Genomic DNA, 17,378 nt, shown 5'->3' with positions numbered 1-17,378 from the left:
TTAAAAACCATCCAAAAAATGAAATAAAAGCCTAAAACAAAAAATGAAACGGTTAAAAATGAAGAGTGGGACGATGTGGATTACCTAGAGAAGACGGTGTTGATTCCGACGGTTGGATTTTCCGCAATCTTCACGGGAAGTTTTCTGAACAAAAGCACTATTTTCTCACCCAAAACTCAAACGGTAAAAATGAATTGACGAAAGCCCTTTTTATAAGTTTTTTGAGTAAATAAATTGAAAATTTGTTTATGTTTCACTTTGGAAAGGTATTTTTGCAACATTTTTATCCATTTCAAACAGGTATGAGTAATGTTTGCATTTTTGTTCAGGATAACGGATTATTCAGGCGAAATCTATCATTTTCGACGAAAAAAATATTTAGAGTCACCTTTAAGCTCTTTTCTGACTCCTGAAACATGAAAAGATTGCCAAGTTTTTCTTTTAAACTCATTAAAATGGAACTAAAAGACAGTCCACTTACAACTCTTTTTTGACCACTGTCGTTGATCGCTTTTTAACTCTTTCGGATCAGGGGCACTAATTAGAAAAGTACTCCTTGGTCGTAAAGATCAAGCGATTCTCTCAAGTATTATTTTATACTTCTTTGGGCTTGGGAGACACAAATTTAATAAAAAAATCAACCATGGAGTCTTCTTAAGTTTTTCAGACTCTCTAAAATTGAAAAACGCCGAGTTTCTCCTATATTGGACTCGTTAAAATTTCACAGTAAAGGACCTGTTCAATTACAAACAGGAACGAACCACTCCTTATTAGGGTTTGAATTTAAACTAAGTTGGACTCATCCGAAGGATGAGCTTACAATCAAGCAAATGTTATCCTCCTCAAGCTTGTCAAAAATAAAGAGGTACTTGCAAGAAATGGTGGGGGAAAAGAGAGAAAAATGAGCCTGTTTGTCATAATTTGTAACCACTCTTGAACACGACACTTTTACTCACCTGGGTTGGGAAATCCTTTGCCTAACAGTTGATCAAACCACATTGAAAGTCTTCAGCCAGTTTCTGGGTATTAACTTTGGGTCAATTGTCACCAAGCCATCTGTTGTGTCATTATGTGTTCAAGAGGTCACTGCCAATAAGCCATTCATCTGCAAAATATCTGTAATCCATCTTGGCCATTCCTGAGTCAGTCCTTGCAACTAAATTTCTTCAACTTGATCTATGATTTCGTGTTGTGGGCTTGCCTGCCACGGATCGCTCTCTATCGACTTCAGCTCATTATCTAGAAAGATGATCTAGAAATCTTCAGTACCTTGGGATATGCATGCATCAATGGCAGGTTTCTCGCCTTTGACGACAGGTTGCATCATTGACCTTCGATCAAAGGATTCCGTGACATGTTCGACATCAATACATTTATTCACATCTCATGGATTGTACTGGGTACTTTGAGAGCCATTGACATCACTGGTGGTTTCTCTCACACTTGTTAACAATTTACATCATTGACTGGTAATCAAGTGGTTTCTACCATGTTTGACATCAACACATTTATTCACATGGATAGAATCGTACTGTTTCGGGAAGTAGAAATGAAGACCCTGGATCTAGATTCCACAATCCAGGCTGCGAGGAATTTTGTATTCATTATATAATGGACTATTCATAAACAGATGGCTGCGTCCATACTGTGTCCACATGAGTCTATACTTGTGATATATTACAATATCATTCCTGTATCAGAGCAGTAGTTAGTTTTCTAAGTCATTTTTGATCTGAGTATGGGAATGCCTACCTCAGCGATGATATGATCTCATATATATATATATATATATCTTGCATTGAATGTTTTTACAAGTTCCAACCGGGCTCTCCACAAGATGATCCTCGAAACGATAAAGTACTTCACTCTTCCTAAATGATAAATGAAATCCTCATCTACTACAGAATTTTCACTTTAGGGGGCAATCTGTTACACAAAAATATCATCACCATGATTATTTGCAGTCAGTATGGGTCTATCATACCCTTGTACTGTCCTCCTAAGAAAGTCTCAGACCGCAGCTCTTCAAGTCAAGCTTTGAAATTGAGAAAAAGACATTGAAAATCAATAAAACTCTAGTTCTGCACTTTCTCTCACTGTTACCTGTGGTCCCGCACCTTCTGTTTACAAAACCCGCAGACCTTCCCGCTCTGTCCCTAAAGGTGTGGGTACGAACCCCTGTGAAAGTCCAAAAGGCGCAAGTTTATTCTAAAAAACTCACTTTGGGTTAATTCTAGATGATTCTAGAAGGAATTTTGACGTGGATTGGCCGCTCTTAGGTGGTTCATGCATCCCAAAAGAGAAGGAGCTAATCCCTTGATGAGAGGAGCTATCCCTTTGAAGGAGGGATTTATCCCTTTGAAGGAGGACCTAGTAACTTCCCTCCATTGCACTATAAATTCAGGCATTGGGCTAGTTGATGGAGAGGTTAGAAGCTGAACATTTTTTAGGGTAAATGCTGGTGAAATCGAGACTTCCTAGTTAAGCTTGAAAGGAGAGATCACATACCTTTTTGGCTTCATTGGGAAGAGAGTTAAACTTGTCGAAGTATAGGAGACTTCTTGCTGGACCCTGGGAGGAGCTTGTACAACGTCAAGGAACAGGTTGTAAAGTTCTTCTTTGATTTGAATTAATACAATCAAACTCATTTTTCTCAACAAATTGTCTCATGTCATTTGTTTCATGAATTCCTTGACTTTCATGTTAAATATGTTTTATGATATTGGCTTTTCAGGTGATATTTAATTTGTTTGGTTGTTTTTGTTTGCAGATTCGCGACAAGGGAGTTCATTTGGATCGAAAAAGCGAGGCTTCCACAAACTTGCATTGGACCTAAGGTTGACCTAAAACACTTGTTTGCCTTTGTTTATAAAAGCATATTTAAAGAAAGATAGTGTGTGATTGGTTTGCTTGTCATTAGGTCTTCTTTAGATTCTAGGAAGGTCTAACTTGTCTGCAAGATCAACTTATTCCGTGTGACGGTCATCTCCTATCCCCTCACTCCTAAAAACACTCTCACTCATTCCCTCCATAAAACCTCAAGCCTTGCAAACATGGACAGAGAAGACAGAGACTATGGGGAGGCTAGGCTAAGGCAGGCTCTAAAAGGCGAAAAGGAGGAGGATAGGCTTAGGTTTCTTGCTAAAGCATCCTTGGCTCATCAGGAAACTTGATGATGGTGCTTCTCACTAATTATGGGTAAGTTTGGAGGAATTTTTTTCATTTGCCAATTTTTGAAATTCTACACACAGGAAAATTGCCTAAACACGTAGCGCCACCAGCGTTGCGCTTCTCCTAGGGGCACCCAATGAAGAAATGGTTTGAATTTTTAGATTTAGAGGGATGAGGGCATGCACCCTAGAGATTTTCAAAGCTATTGGGGCAAAACTGGTCCACCAAAAGGTCAAAAAACACCCTAAAAATGACCTTTCTGCCATTTTTGGACACACAGAAGCAGTCTTGGGAGAATCAAGTATTGAGGGGTCAAATGATCCTCAACTGCAAATATTCTAGGTGTTTTAGAACGTAGACTTGAAGACCTTTCAAATGAGATATCATGAACTCAATTTGGATGCCGGGAAGGCCTCTTAAAGGGACCTAAAAGCGGTGATGCGCGTTGGGCTAGTGGCGCTGCGGGTAGGGTAGATTTTGCTCAGGATGCCTATTTTTCGAAATTTTCACTGTATTCTTGGATTATCTCTCATGGAGGTTGTTTCAAGTATGTAAATGATGAATTGGCATGTAACTATGATAGGTAAATAGTAATAGAAGGTAGATTCATTGCTTTAGAAGTCAGTTTGAGCTCAAATGAGTCAATTTTTCACTTTTAGAGGCAAGTCGTTGAGATGCCTATATTCATGTTTCCTGTTCAGTATTAGTTAGATTAGCTCCTCATGCTAGGGATTCTACCCCTGAGGATGGGAGGAGGTTGAAACAATGTCTATAGCTCCTTCTTATTTCTCATTGTAAAGGGTTGGACTCAGCTGGATGCTCAGACCTTGATTGTACACCTTTTGTAAGCAGATTGGAAGGAGATTAATAAGAATTGCAGCTATTTTTATGGGACCCATGTGGTATGAGTTTTAGTATAGTTTCTTCTTTTGTAATCATATTTTAATGTGTTTTTTATGCTTCATTAAACATTTCATTGCTTCTAGTTGAATGTTTTAAAGTTGATAGGTGGAATTCATTGCATCAGTGCTCTGCCTTGGGAAACCATTCACCATTTCATGTTTTCTGCAGTCCAGGAAGGATCCATGGTTTTCACATGCCCTTCTTAGCTTCTCACTAGTCTAAAACATCTCACCCCATCAAGCTCTTGAGTGCTAAATCCTATGCCTACATTGCCCCATTGAATACCCTGCAATTCTGATCTAGTTTCCTAGACCTAAATTGTCCAGCTCCTCCTGATCTGGCAAAACCCCTACAAAATCCAATCAAAAATATCGTGCTACTATACCTAGACTAATATCCTTTACCTGATCCAGTCATCTTGGCATAGATCCTTACAGAGAGAGCCCTCTCCCGACCTAGTAGGGATAGCTACTTGGCTAAGCGTGGTTTGTGGTTAGCCTGGCATTTCCTTCCTTCAACCTGAGGTTCAATCTAGGTGATACCATTGTGGCGACCATATTAGGGAACATAGTTTCATGTTCCTCAGCAAAATGTATCAAGTTCAGATCTGATTGTTGATGGTGGACAACGATCAAACACCAGAAGGCTAAAATCATTCACCTGATGGCTCTAAATCAGTTTCGAGATCAGATCCAAGGACTCCAATGGAGGATGAACCTGACCAATAGAAACATGAAAGGAAAATATGGAAAGATCAGGTATTCAAGTTGGAATTTCATCTAAGACATTACGTTCTTTGTTATAAATTATTTCTTCTCTTTTCCCGAGAATTTCAAGAAGGCTTTACAAAGTATACTGTATTTGAGAAAATATCCTATACCTGCATGTGATTCCTTCCCTTTGAATATTGCAAATACAAAATATTTGCATGCCTTTGATCTTGATCAAGACCCTTCTTCCAAATCTTATGATGACCATCTTCAAACTGATGAGCCATAAGAGTTCAAGAATAATTCTACAGCTTTTGTATATACTCCTATACCTTGTAAAATTCTGGATAGATACAAGCCTTTGATTTTACCTCCTATATCCCTTGCTTTCCGTAAAAATCATTACCTATATCCACCAAGATTTGATGGTGAGTGTGACAACATCACTGCTGAGAGACATGTACTGAATTTTGAGTCTTTTCTTGACCTTTTTGAAGTTGATGAAGAGGATGTTAAGATTAGGCTTTCTGCTCTTTCTTTGCAAGGCAAAGTCAAGATTTGGTTCAAAACCCTGCCTAATGCGAGCATCTCAAATTTCCAGCAGCTCTTCAAAGTTTTCCTCGACAAGTGGGTGGTCAAAAAAAACCCTTTCTTGATTCTAGAAGAGTATAACGAGTTGAAAAGATAGCTAGGGGAGACAGTAAAACAATTTTTTTCCAGGTTTAACCAAGTCTATTTTTCGATGCCTGCTAATATAAGGCCTCCTCCTGGATCCGCTCTCTTACACTACCCGAATGCCTTACCAGAAATGGAGTTTCAGTTGAGGGAAAGGAACCTTGAAACACTTGAAGAGATGCAAAATAATGCAATAGATGTAGAGGCTAATATGCTGATTAGAAGGGCAAAGTTAAGGAAGAAAAGATGAAGAACATAGATCCAAAGGAATCGACATCCTTAGAGGTAAAGTTCGACATTTTGGTAAGTGCAGTGGAAGAGATGATGCAAAAAATCACCACAAGTAATGAGTATGATGTTCAAGACCATGGCTTGCTGATTGAAGAAAAATAAGTGGTTGATCCAAAACATTTCCTTTCTTATCCTAGTTGTCATAGATCTGATAATGATTGTTTTATAGATCAGTTTGGAGAAGAGATATCTGTTGATATGACATGTATGCTTGATGATGTGTTTTATACTGATGATTTGACTAAGTTTGATCAGTATGATGATGATTATGTTCTCCAAACAGAAGCTAGTCTTGCAGACAAATTAGTAGTTGGTTTGTGGAATGAGGAAGTTCGCTTTCAGCAGCTCGAATACAGTGATCGACCGTTGCATATCAACTATGGAAGTGAGGAGGAAAGTGCAGCAAATTTTGAAGTAAGTGAAGGATATTTTCCTCTTTGTTTTACTTTGTTTCATTTCATCAGAGACAAATTTTGTGCAATCAGAAATCAACCGTCGATAAGTTTTGATATTGACCATCTATAGGGCAATGAAATCCTTGTTCAAGACTTCCCATATTTAGATTTGTAGCCCCCGAATTCCATTGAATTTTGAGTTGCAGATGAAGACTTGGAAGTTGGAATATATGATCAAATGATTCAAGATGATTCTGTGCCATTATGTTTTGAATCATTTCAGTTTTGGAAGGGAATTTTTCATAGTATATCTTTAATAAAGGATGAGCAGCCTGTAGAAAATCATGCAATTTCATTGGAACCAATAGAAAATGGGTTGCAACAGTGTTTTCAAGTTTTTCATGATCAAATAGCTGATGTGTTGGATGATGTCTGTAGTCAAAGTCCTTCTCCATTAGCTAACTGTGAGCTTGAAAAAAGTATTGATATAAACTTGATCTGACAACTGGTTTCTTTGTCATTTTCAGTGGGAGTCTCGTCACAAAACTCAGATGAAATTTTGCATTCATGGTATGAGGAGAAGAAAAGTAACCCATTGGATGAGCTAAGTCCCAGTGCACATGAATTTCAAGATCCTTATGCAGTATCTTTGGAGTCAGATAGAGAATCCATATATTCAATTTGGGAAAATTTGGATCTGTTTACAAGTTTTCATGGGATTTGCATTTCAGTAGTTCTCTTTTCTTCCTCATACACAAGCACTTGTGGAGAATTCAAACAACACCCAGAATGCTTACTTGGTTGCATTGGTTGTTTCATTTCACTTGATCCGGTGATGAATCGAACAATTAGAATAGGTTTTATTGAATAAGCTCCATTTTGAGCATCTTTTCCATTTTGTCAGTTGTGTTTTAGTATCGAGTCAATTTTTAGTTGAATAAAAGTCAGTTTGTGTCTTTGAGTCATTAGTATTCAGTCATGTATTTCAGATTGAGATTTTGTTTTTTTTTGTTTTTACTCCATGGCCAATGGATAAGGTTACTTGGTCTACGGTGTTCTTGGCACCTCCAAGGAGCTACCATCCCCAGTGGAGCCAATTTTAGTGTCAGCCTTTGCAGCCTTCCACCAGCGATCAAACATGCTCTTACAAAGTGGTCTTAGGGTGTCCAAGTGAAATTTTGTCATTTCAGTGAGTCTTCAAGTAAAATTTCGTCACGAGGTACTAGGTCTAGGATTGTTTTCACTCCTTCCAAAGTTTTCCAAGTATTGGTCCATTTCACCATTTGATTGAGTGTACCATCATTCAAAAAGTTGTCATCATTATTTCAGGTTCCAATGGGTCATTTTACACCTTGTTCGTGCTTCAGTTGTGCTTAGGTAAGGCTCATTTCCCTCTCCTAGGGTTTTGAAGGTAATTTTTCTTGGATGGTCAAATCATCAACAAAACTTGTATCCTAATGCTCATACACCTTCCCCTATCCTTAATATACCTTCTAAAACACTTACAATCACTGATATCCCTCAAATTCATCATTTTCCCACAAACCCTAGCATATTCCTACAATTTGACACTTTTCTAGGTTAGGCCTATGTTTTGCCCTTTTGGACCCCTTCCCCTCTCTCAATCCTTGAAATTACGCTTTCCCCTACTTCCTAACATCCATCCCTACTTCCCAAAAGTTTCTCCAAAATTTAGAATCCCCTCATCCCCTTCATTTCCCTTCATTTATGCAAATCCCCTATTCCACACATCGGGATAGGTTTTATTAAAATGATGTTTCTGAGCAAGAAAAGATGAAATTGAAAAACGTGAGAGAGTTTTTTGTCCATAATAGACCCGAGAAGAAAAAAATCCTTCAGTTTTTACAAAGGTCTCATAGTTTTGGAGAAATGTCCAAACCATGATTTGGCTCAGGAGAGTTGATGCACTTCTGGAGTTACCTTGGTAAAATCATTTTTTCCTCTATATGGAATGTCCAAAAGACTTGATTGATGAGTCAAATGATAACTATACAAAGATACCTTTTCAATGAGCTATCATGAGGTCAATTTTGAGTTGAGGAAGGCCTCCAAAAGTTGACTGAAACAACACTCTGCATTTTGGCAGCCTCATTCTGCACATTTTGACCAGTCTTGGGAGATTGCGCTTTTGACAGAGAAAATCAGCTCCAAATTGAAAACTTCAAGATGTTTTGGAAAGTAGACTCGACACGGTTTCTAATGAGTTATTCCATGCTCAATTTGGACATCGAGAAGGTAGTAAAAAGTCATATTGAAGTGGTGTTGCACGTTCAGGAGGTGGCATTGCACATTTGTGGTTGGTACTGTGCATTGAGTAGAAGGGCCAAAAAGCACCTTTTCAACAATTGCATTTTTACCTCTTGGTTGTGGGATTCTTTCGCCACCATTTTCCAATAGTCTGATAGTGACAAAGGAAGTATTATCAACACCCTAAACAACTGGAGAAGAAACTTTCAAATTATGAAGTTCTTGGCTTAGCTTGGGCTCTTACGCCAAGCTTCATTATTTGGAATGTCTGGAAAGAAACGAACAATATAATCTTCAAGAATGAAAAGAAGCCATCCCTTTGCCTTTTTGAATAGATCTTAAAACAACTTAAGGAGACAGTGGGCACTATAGTCTGAAATGCCTCTAAGAATCCACCTTCTGTAACAGAATTGAGGATTCTCAGTCATCTAGGGTTGCAGGGACTTATTCCTCAGGACCTGGATACGAAGGTTTTAATTTCGGATTCTGAGCTAGATTTCTGGCATCCTCCCCCTAATGGTTTTTTGAAGTTCAACATTGATGGTGCTTTAAAAGGAAACCCTTCTATTGCCATTTAGGAAGAGCCACCAACAATATGGCAGAATTAATGGCTATGGAGCAATGTTTAGATTTCCTAGTTTACGATAATCACCATAATGTGATTGTTGAAGCTAATTATGAGTTAACCATTAACTCGGTCAAGAGAATCAGTTAGGGCGCCAAGCCGAAAAAAGCCTCAAGAAACTGGAGCCTGATCCAGGTCTTTCAACGGATTCACAGTCACCTTGAGTGCCTTTGAACAGTTAGTTTTAAACATGTACGAAGAATGGCCAATAAATTGGCGGATCTTCTGGCCAATCAAGGAGTGATCTACACAGAAAATAGGGTTGCGATGAATTGGCAAGAGCTACCTCAGAATATATTAAAGGCAAATTGTCACGACCAAGAAAATGAAGATAGGATGGTGTTTTAGAACATAGCCATGGAGGTGGGGTTCAGATGACTCAGCAGCTTTACGATTAGCAGTTTGCTCACAGTCGGGTCTTTAGAGGGTTGCAAGCAATGGTCAGCCTTCGCAACTCGGGTCAATACTTTCATAGAGGCTCCTAGAGGTAGCAGCCCGGGTGATTTGGTTTTTTGGATGACAGGCAGGATGGCGGGAGCTGCATCTCGCAGTGGTTCAGTTAAAGTAGATGCAGTGAGAAGTCGAAAACCGGGAACTCTCGGCGGCCTCAAAAACCAGGGTTTTTCTTCTTTGTTGGTAATACCCCGTTCAGGGTGGTTTTTTGGTGATTGCAAGACTTGCAAGCGGGAAGTGGTTTTTCCTATTTGGGAGTGATTTCATTCAGCGAGCCCCACATGGCAGTGGGGTTGGATGGAATACCGCCCTCATCGTATGCTATTGTTCGGTGATGTAGACTGGTGCAATATGATCCTCAACCGTTGGATCTTGCATTGCAAATCTATGGATGGCATTGATCGAGCATGTTTGTGGGTCCATATGGGTAAACATCATGCTTCTAAGCACAACGATATTGGCCATAGCCGTAGGATGGGGCGAGAAAGTTCGACAGTTGAGATTAAAGATTCTAGTCAGGAAAATGGCGGGAGGAGTTAGTGTTTAGTACTCTTGGCAGGAAGCAAATTGTTCTTGGCGGGAAGCGCCTTTCTTATCTGTTCCACAGATTCGCGGGTTGTGAGTTATGCGGACATGAAATCTTTACAGAATAGCACATTGTTTGGCTTTGGGTCTGACTCTAGATTCTTGCTTGCTGGTTTCCGGAAAGTTTTGAGGTTTGGTTGCAGGGATCGGGGCTTTTGCCTCTGGCCCATTAACAGTTAGTGTTGGGTTTTCTCCTTGGTCCACAGCTTACCAAGGAATGTTGTATTTTATGTATTTTATTTACTAATTAATGAAATATAAGGTCTGACTCTTGCTTTAGCAAAAAGAAAGAATCAATCAATTAATCAATTGTAAAGAAAGGGGAAAAATTGGTATAAGTTGATCAATTTGTACAATACTGATTCACCCCTCCCTTCTCAGTATTGTCAAGTCCCCAACATTTGGTACCATAAACTTCCAACAATGACATAATTAACAACAATGTTAATGCAAACTTATCTATTGGCACAAATTTAATAAAATACAACACCAAATATAATACATTGTGATGAAAAAATGATGTAACTGGTTCCAATCCCTTTCTACCCATTATATTTAAAAATGTAGTATTATAGAAAATGTAATACAAGAAAATTATGCATGCCTGATAATGTCACTTAGACAACTTTAAATGTACATACGTGATGCAAATCAAAAACTCAAAATTCATATATTATAGGAGTGATGTTTAAAATAAGATTTTATTAGATAAGATTCATTCTATTAGACTAGATTCATTAGCTTAACCAAATTCATAGAGCTAAAAATTATTTTTGTAACAATCCAAAAACAATACCCCATTCAAACTTTGAATATATCAAAGTTGTCATCAAAGTTTGAATATATCAAAATTATATACATATATATGAACTGATATCGACCCTGATAACATTTTCTAACAGTGGAAACCTATGGACCAACCCAAGTTGTGGCCAGAAAACATAACAAAAACCTGCAACTGTGGCCAGAGAACATACCATTTTCGTGAACACAATGGAAGTTGTTGTTCCATGCGAAATGCGTGATTTCATGTGTTGGCGTGGCTGAACATAACATTTTCATGAGAACCAAATAACAAATCGACACTCTGATGTATATTATATAACACCTGAATGGTGCTCCTATGATTCGAAGTTTCATTTAGCAAGTGGATCTGTAGCCTAAGTTTATAGGGTCTTAATGCCTTTAATAACCGCTTAATTGTCATTATTTTGATTAAGAAGCATGCAAAGAAGTATATATATGGCTGGGATTAATTGAAAATCAATTCCAAGCACTAAAACTCCATAATTCAGAGTACACTAAAACTCCATACATCAGATTTAGTGATAAGATTTACTTTCATATTGCTTGTGTATTTTTATACTAGCGTATAAGTGATGTCTCCAAAATCCAAAGTTTTTTTTTTCTCAGCAACACTAACTACTTTTATATTAATATGTACAGGTAAAACTTACATTCAAGAGGATTGGCTGCCCAGGTCCAACTGTGGCTCCATGGGTAGCTCTAACAGACTCAAAATTCTCTTGCACAGGGTTATATTTGCAGTTTTGACCAGTACACCAACCACAGTAATGATCCTTCAAATGACACATGACCCAGAAGTCTATATAAGCCTCGTGCATGACCCAAAACAGAAAGACTACATTGGCCGTGAACATGACCCAAAACAGAGAAAGAAACAAGTATCAACCTAAGACATAAGATGGAAGACATAAGACATAAGACAAGAGGTGTAAATCAGAAACCAACCGCGATCCTATATCCGTCCGAGAAAAAGTGAGGGAGTGCCGCTGGGGGTTACTCCTCTGGTTCTTCTTCCACGATTGTAGCCCAGCCTTGTCCCTCCGGGTATCCATCCCACATTGCCATGGGATTATGCGCTGGGGCTAGCAATTACGGTTCACGAGCTCGGGAAGGTGCTTGCTGAGGCCCTTGTAGTGAGTTGCGCCCCACACTCGAAGACTCCCCCATTGGTCGTTTCCCTCTGTCAACCTCTTGATTTTCCTCACCAGGGAGCCGCTGCATTCCTTCTTCACTCTCCTCAGGGACCTTGGTAAATAGTACTGAAATGTGGGCATTAATGCCGGCGTTGTCCCTGGAGCTACCCAAGGTGAAGATAACTGATCCGAACGCAGGGAGTCTAGGCGCACCCTCACTGGATCCACCTGCCTCCATAAACTGACTAGCTTGAACAGGGGAAGCTCCCACTCTTCGATGACAATAACAGCAGCAGCAGTGGTGGTGAGTGTCCACTGCAGGTGAGCGGGAGGAATTACCACGCCCTGAGCTCCTTCCTCTTCTGCTAGGCATCCTCTCTCACACCATGTTGTCTTCGGCTTCCTTATCTTTCTCCAAAGCGGATGAGGGCCTGCTTTCTCCGCATTCCTCCCCAAATAATTTTCCCCTCCAAATTGGCTCGAAACAGAGCTCAATTGAACACAGGCAAGAACCGGGAATAACTAGCAAGGGGCAAGCCTCACCCAAGCTCTTAACAGCAATAACACAGCTTTGCTCAGGGATCTGGGCAAATTCCACATCGAACTGAGCTCCGCACGCCAACATTCCCACCTTCTTAAACCCATCAACATTCCTTTGAAACTCGCTCGCATTGAATGCGTTCTGCGTACTCTCCATCGCTCCCAGTGCCTTCATTAAGGCAATTACTCTGCGTTTCCCGGCTTGGAGTGTTGGCGGCGAGAGGCATTAAAGACCTCCAGCCTTCACGTGGCAGCCCGTGCTGGGCAAGTGGCTCTCCCTGAGCTGGCAAGATAGCACCCGCATCGGGGGCGACAGCCTCTTCTTGGATCAAGCTCTCGCATTCCTGGAGCTGTTGCCTGTTGGGGATGATGTTTGTGCTTCCAAAAACCAGGGGTAGATCAGTCTCTACTCCAATGTTGGCCAGAAGGTCTGCGATTTTGTTGCCTTCCCTTTTAGTATGTGTAAATGGGATGGCTCTAGTGTTACTGAGCTTTTGTGCTATGTCATTTAACCTTGCTTCTAGCCTCCAACTGGGTGCTATTTTCCTTGCTTGCGAGCCATTCTGAATACGAGTAGCCATGTTGATAAGAATCTGGGAGTCACCTTCGACGATCAAGGGTTGGAGGTTGAGATTCCAGGCTTGCTGAAGGCCCTGCCAAAGCCCTTCCAACTCTGCTGAGTTGTTGGTATCCCACCCTATGTTCCCAAAGTAGATTTGCATAGGAGTGCCTTCATGATTCCTGAATTTTCCTCCGAATCCAGCGGCTCCTGGATTGCCTTTGGAAGCCCCATCGAAATTCAGCTTGTATGAATTTTTGGGGGGTGCTTTCCAATGGCAGACGTTCTTACTGTTGACGTTAGGAGTGCTAATCTTCAGAGAGTCTTGAGGTATCTGCAACTGCCAATTACTTAGAATGTTATGCTCATTGTCCATGGATGGGAGATCTTCTTTAGTCCAAACCTGGAGCGCCATCGTCTCTTGAATGTTCCTTTGAATCCTGCTCCAGATTACGTCTATAGGAGATCTTTTGTTTTTAAAGATGCGTTGATTTCTTTCCTTCCATATATTCCAAAGGACGATCCCCGGAATGATGCTACACAATTGGTTGAGAATCTTGCTTTTGTAGGGATGCTTTGGCCATTGTCTTATGGAGTTGATGATGTCTTCCTCCTCTTTACATCTTCTTTGACATCTAAAACTGACCTTGTCCCAGAGTAGCTTGGCTAGGAGACAGGTGTCCAAGAGATGTTGGAGAGTTTCCTCACTTTGAAAGCAGTTATGACAGATCGAGGGGCCATGGAAATTCCGCTTCCTAAGCTTATCCCAAGTGAGAATCTTTTTATGTCCTGTCAACCAGAGAAAGTAGGAGATTTTTGGCCAGGGTATGAGCTCCCATATTTTACTCCATATAGGGTTTGGAGGAGCGGAAAAGTTGCATAGTAGCTTGTAAGCTTCTGAGGTGGTGTAGGATCCCTTGGGCAGGTATCCCCATCTGAGAATATCCTCTCCGTTATCCTGTCTAATACTTCTTTTCCGTAGCTCGGTTCCCAGCTCCACTTCCATCTTGGCATCTGTACTGTTGAGAATTTGGTTGCATGGTTTCCATTTTCTGAAGCCATGTTCTATTGCCGGCAACCAAAAATGGTGAACTTTTTCCTGCTGCTGCTCCTGCCTATCTAGAATCAGAGAAGGGTGAAGAATATTTATGAGTTTAGGCATTTGATTCCAGGCATCCGTCCAAAATCTTGCATTGCATCCATTCCTGATTTCCCAGAAGTTGTACTGTTGTATTATCTGATGGTGCTGCTTGGCTGCATTCCATATTATAGATCCTTTTTCTGTGGGAGTGAATCTTATGAGATCTTCTTGAGGTCTATTTCCTGCATATTTGGCTGTCCATATTTTCCCCCATGGCTTATCTGGATTGGTAATCCACTGCCACCAGATCTTGGCATTCATGATGGAGTTGCTGTGCTCCGGGTCCCTTAACCCAATGCCGTCCTTGTCTTTGGGCATGCAAACATTGGACCATTTCACCAAGGCCCATTTGCGGTTGGTGGCAGAGCTGCTCCACAAAAAATTTCGCTGAAGGTTTCTAATACTTTTTAAAACCCATTTTGGAGCAGCTAATATAGAAAACAAGTACAGAGGCATTGCCTGCAAAACCGATTTGATGAGGACAATTCGACTTGCTAGATTTAGAGATCTATATGTCCAGAGGTTGAGACGGTTTTCAAGTTTCTCCAGAAGGATGCGCCATGCAGTATGTTTGATAGCTGAAGCCGTGAGAGGGGCGCCCAGGTACTTGGAAGGAAGGGACGCTGAGGGGAAGCCCAGGATACGAGAGACAGCAGTTTTGACAGAGGGCGGAGTATGGAAAAAGAAAATCTGTGATTTAGAGCAATTGATATGCGTGCCAGAGGCAATGGAAAAATCGTGGAGGAGGGATTTCAGACGACGGGCCTCTTGAGCAGAGGGGTAGCCGAAAAGCATCGTGTCATCAACAAATTGCTGATGGGAGATGGCAGGGGAGTTATGCAACGAGATGCCTTTGATCTGATGTGAATGGAGGGCTTGTTTTATGTGCCTCCCAAGCCCTTCAGCCATAAGGACGAAAAGAAAGGGGGAAAGGGGGTCCCCTTGCCGGATACCCCTGGAGGGATTAAAGGGACGGGAGGGAATGCCATTAACAAGGATTGAGAAATGGGTGGAGGTAATCAGGCTCATGATCCACCAAATCCATGAAGAACAGAAACTAAAAGCTTTTAACATATGATGGATGTAATTCTAGCTTAGTTTGTCAAATGCCTTAGAGAGATCTAATTTGAGAAGCATACCTGCTTGCTTTGAGTTCTTGAGAGAACGAATGATTTCGTGAGAGAGTAGGATGCCATCCATTATGTGCCGACCTTCCACGTACCCTGACTGCTCCTTTGAGATGAGTGCAGGAAGGAGAGGTTTGAGCCGATTTTCTATGACTTTTGAAATCACTTTGTAGATGACATTGCATAATGCAATAGGCCTGAACTTATCAGGGGTGATGGAATCCTCCTCTTTGGGGATGAGAGTGATGAAGGTAGAGTTGAGAGAGGGGAGAAGCCAATGCGTTGCTCTGGATTCTTCTACAATCTGCCAGACTTCCTCCTTTAACATGTCCCAGAAAGCGTGGAAGAAAGTGGTTGTAAATCCGTCTGGTCCCGGAGCTTTGCCTTCTTTGAGCTGTGTCATAGCTTCATCCACTTCCTGGGTACTGATAGGGCACATTAAGAGTTCATTTTGTTCCTCTGTAATGATCTTTGGAATGTTGCTGGTGATTTTGCTTATGGCTTGTCGCCTATCTTCTCTCTGCTCTTGATGGACCTGTTGGAAGTGATTGAGGAGTTCTTCTTCAATTTCCTCATGAGTTTCTGCCTTTGCCCCTAATTGGTTTTGGATGAAGGGTATGTTGTTATGCATTCTTCATTGAACTGTGGTTCTATGGAAGAATTTGGTGTTATGCTCACCCTCTTTTAACCACCTGACTCTTGACTTTTGCTTCCAATAGATTTCCTCCTGCTGCCTTCTATCCTCCAATTGATTATGGATGAGACGTTCCTGCTCCAGCGTGGCTTCCGTGTGCCCCTCCATAATGATCTTCTGGTGAAGAGTCTCCAGGTCCTGAGTAAGCTTTTGCTTCTCCTCGAAGATATTCCCAAAAGTTTCCCTATTCCATCTTTTCAGATGGCTCTTAAGAAATCTTAGTTTTTGCTGGCATTGATACATTTTCGCTCCTTCTGGGGGGATGAACGAGGCCCAGGTTGTCTTGACAAACTCCTTGAAAGTGGGATGCGTGAGCCAAAATCCTTCAAATCTGAAGGGTCTTTTGGTTAAGTTACCTGGTCTTTGCCATTGAAGAGCTATTGGCCAGTGGTCCGATCCAGTATGAGCGAGAATGGCTGCAGAGATGTCTCCTCCTAAGTGGACCGCATTGTCTGAGAGGAGGAAACGATCCAGTTTGGAGGCAATTTGGTGCTTGCCTGCCCTGCGATTGTTCCATGTAAAGGTGCCATTGCAGAACGGCATGTCGATAAGAGATGTCGATTGGATGAAATCCTTGAAGCGATTGACTTCAGGCTCCATTCGCCTCCTTCCTCCTAGCTTTTCTTCAGATTTGGTTATCATGTTGAAGTCTCCTGCAGTGATCCAGAGTGGGAACTTCCTGCTGTTGCTTAGAGCTTCAATCGTGTCAAGGAGCGCCACCTTACTTCCTGTGTCTTGTGGGAAGTAAACATTTGATAGGTTGCCACGAATATTGGTTCCTAGAATGTGGAAGGTAGCCTGTATCAGATGGTGAGCTGCATGAAAGTCTGTTAGGAAGATCGCTTGGGTATTCCATGCTATAGCCAACCCTCCCGAGGCTCCAGAGGCGTCTACTGCTACTGAACGACTTCCGGGCCAAGCTTTCGTAAGAATGTTGCCTAGGGTTGAACTGTTACACTTAGTCTCCTGGAGAAAGCATATTTGTGGCTTTTCCTTTTTTATCATATTTTTTAACATCCTCAGTTTTCCCGGGCTATTAAGCCCTCTTATATTCCAAGATACCAGCTTCATGATTAACCGTTGACAGAGGGCTTGTAATACTTTGTCAACTTAGCATATCTGCCTGAGTCTACCAGGATTTTCCCGATCTCTATCGTTCTTTGTAGATCTGTATTTCTTCCTCTTTTTTTCGAGTCCTTTGGGCACAAAGTTCCATCCCATTGGCTGCCTGGTTGTATCCCGAGTTGGTTCTGATAGTAGGCTCAGGAAATGACCATTTCGAGTTTATTGAGTTGGAGCTC

At 41.1% G+C, this 17,378-nt stretch overlaps 1 protein-coding gene across 1 annotated transcript; it reads right to left on the bottom strand.

The window, feature by feature from the left end:
• Positions 1 to 16,017: 16,017 nt before the first annotated feature.
• LOC149267599 (uncharacterized) lies at positions 16,018 to 17,148 on the bottom strand. Its single transcript, XM_089412773.1, has one exon. The coding sequence runs from the start codon at positions 17,146 to 17,148 to the stop codon at positions 16,018 to 16,020; it is 1,131 nt and encodes a 376-aa protein (XP_089268899.1).
• Positions 17,149 to 17,378: the final 230 nt, after the last annotated feature.

Source organism: Pinus tabuliformis, chromosome 6, assembly GCF_031772625.1.
Source record: "Pinus tabuliformis cultivar Carrire ecotype Pingquan chromosome 6, CPIR1, whole genome shotgun sequence".
NCBI classification, from domain to species: domain Eukaryota; kingdom Viridiplantae; phylum Streptophyta; class Pinopsida; order Pinales; family Pinaceae; genus Pinus; species Pinus tabuliformis.
This window is presented reverse-complemented; position numbering and strand designations above follow the sequence as displayed.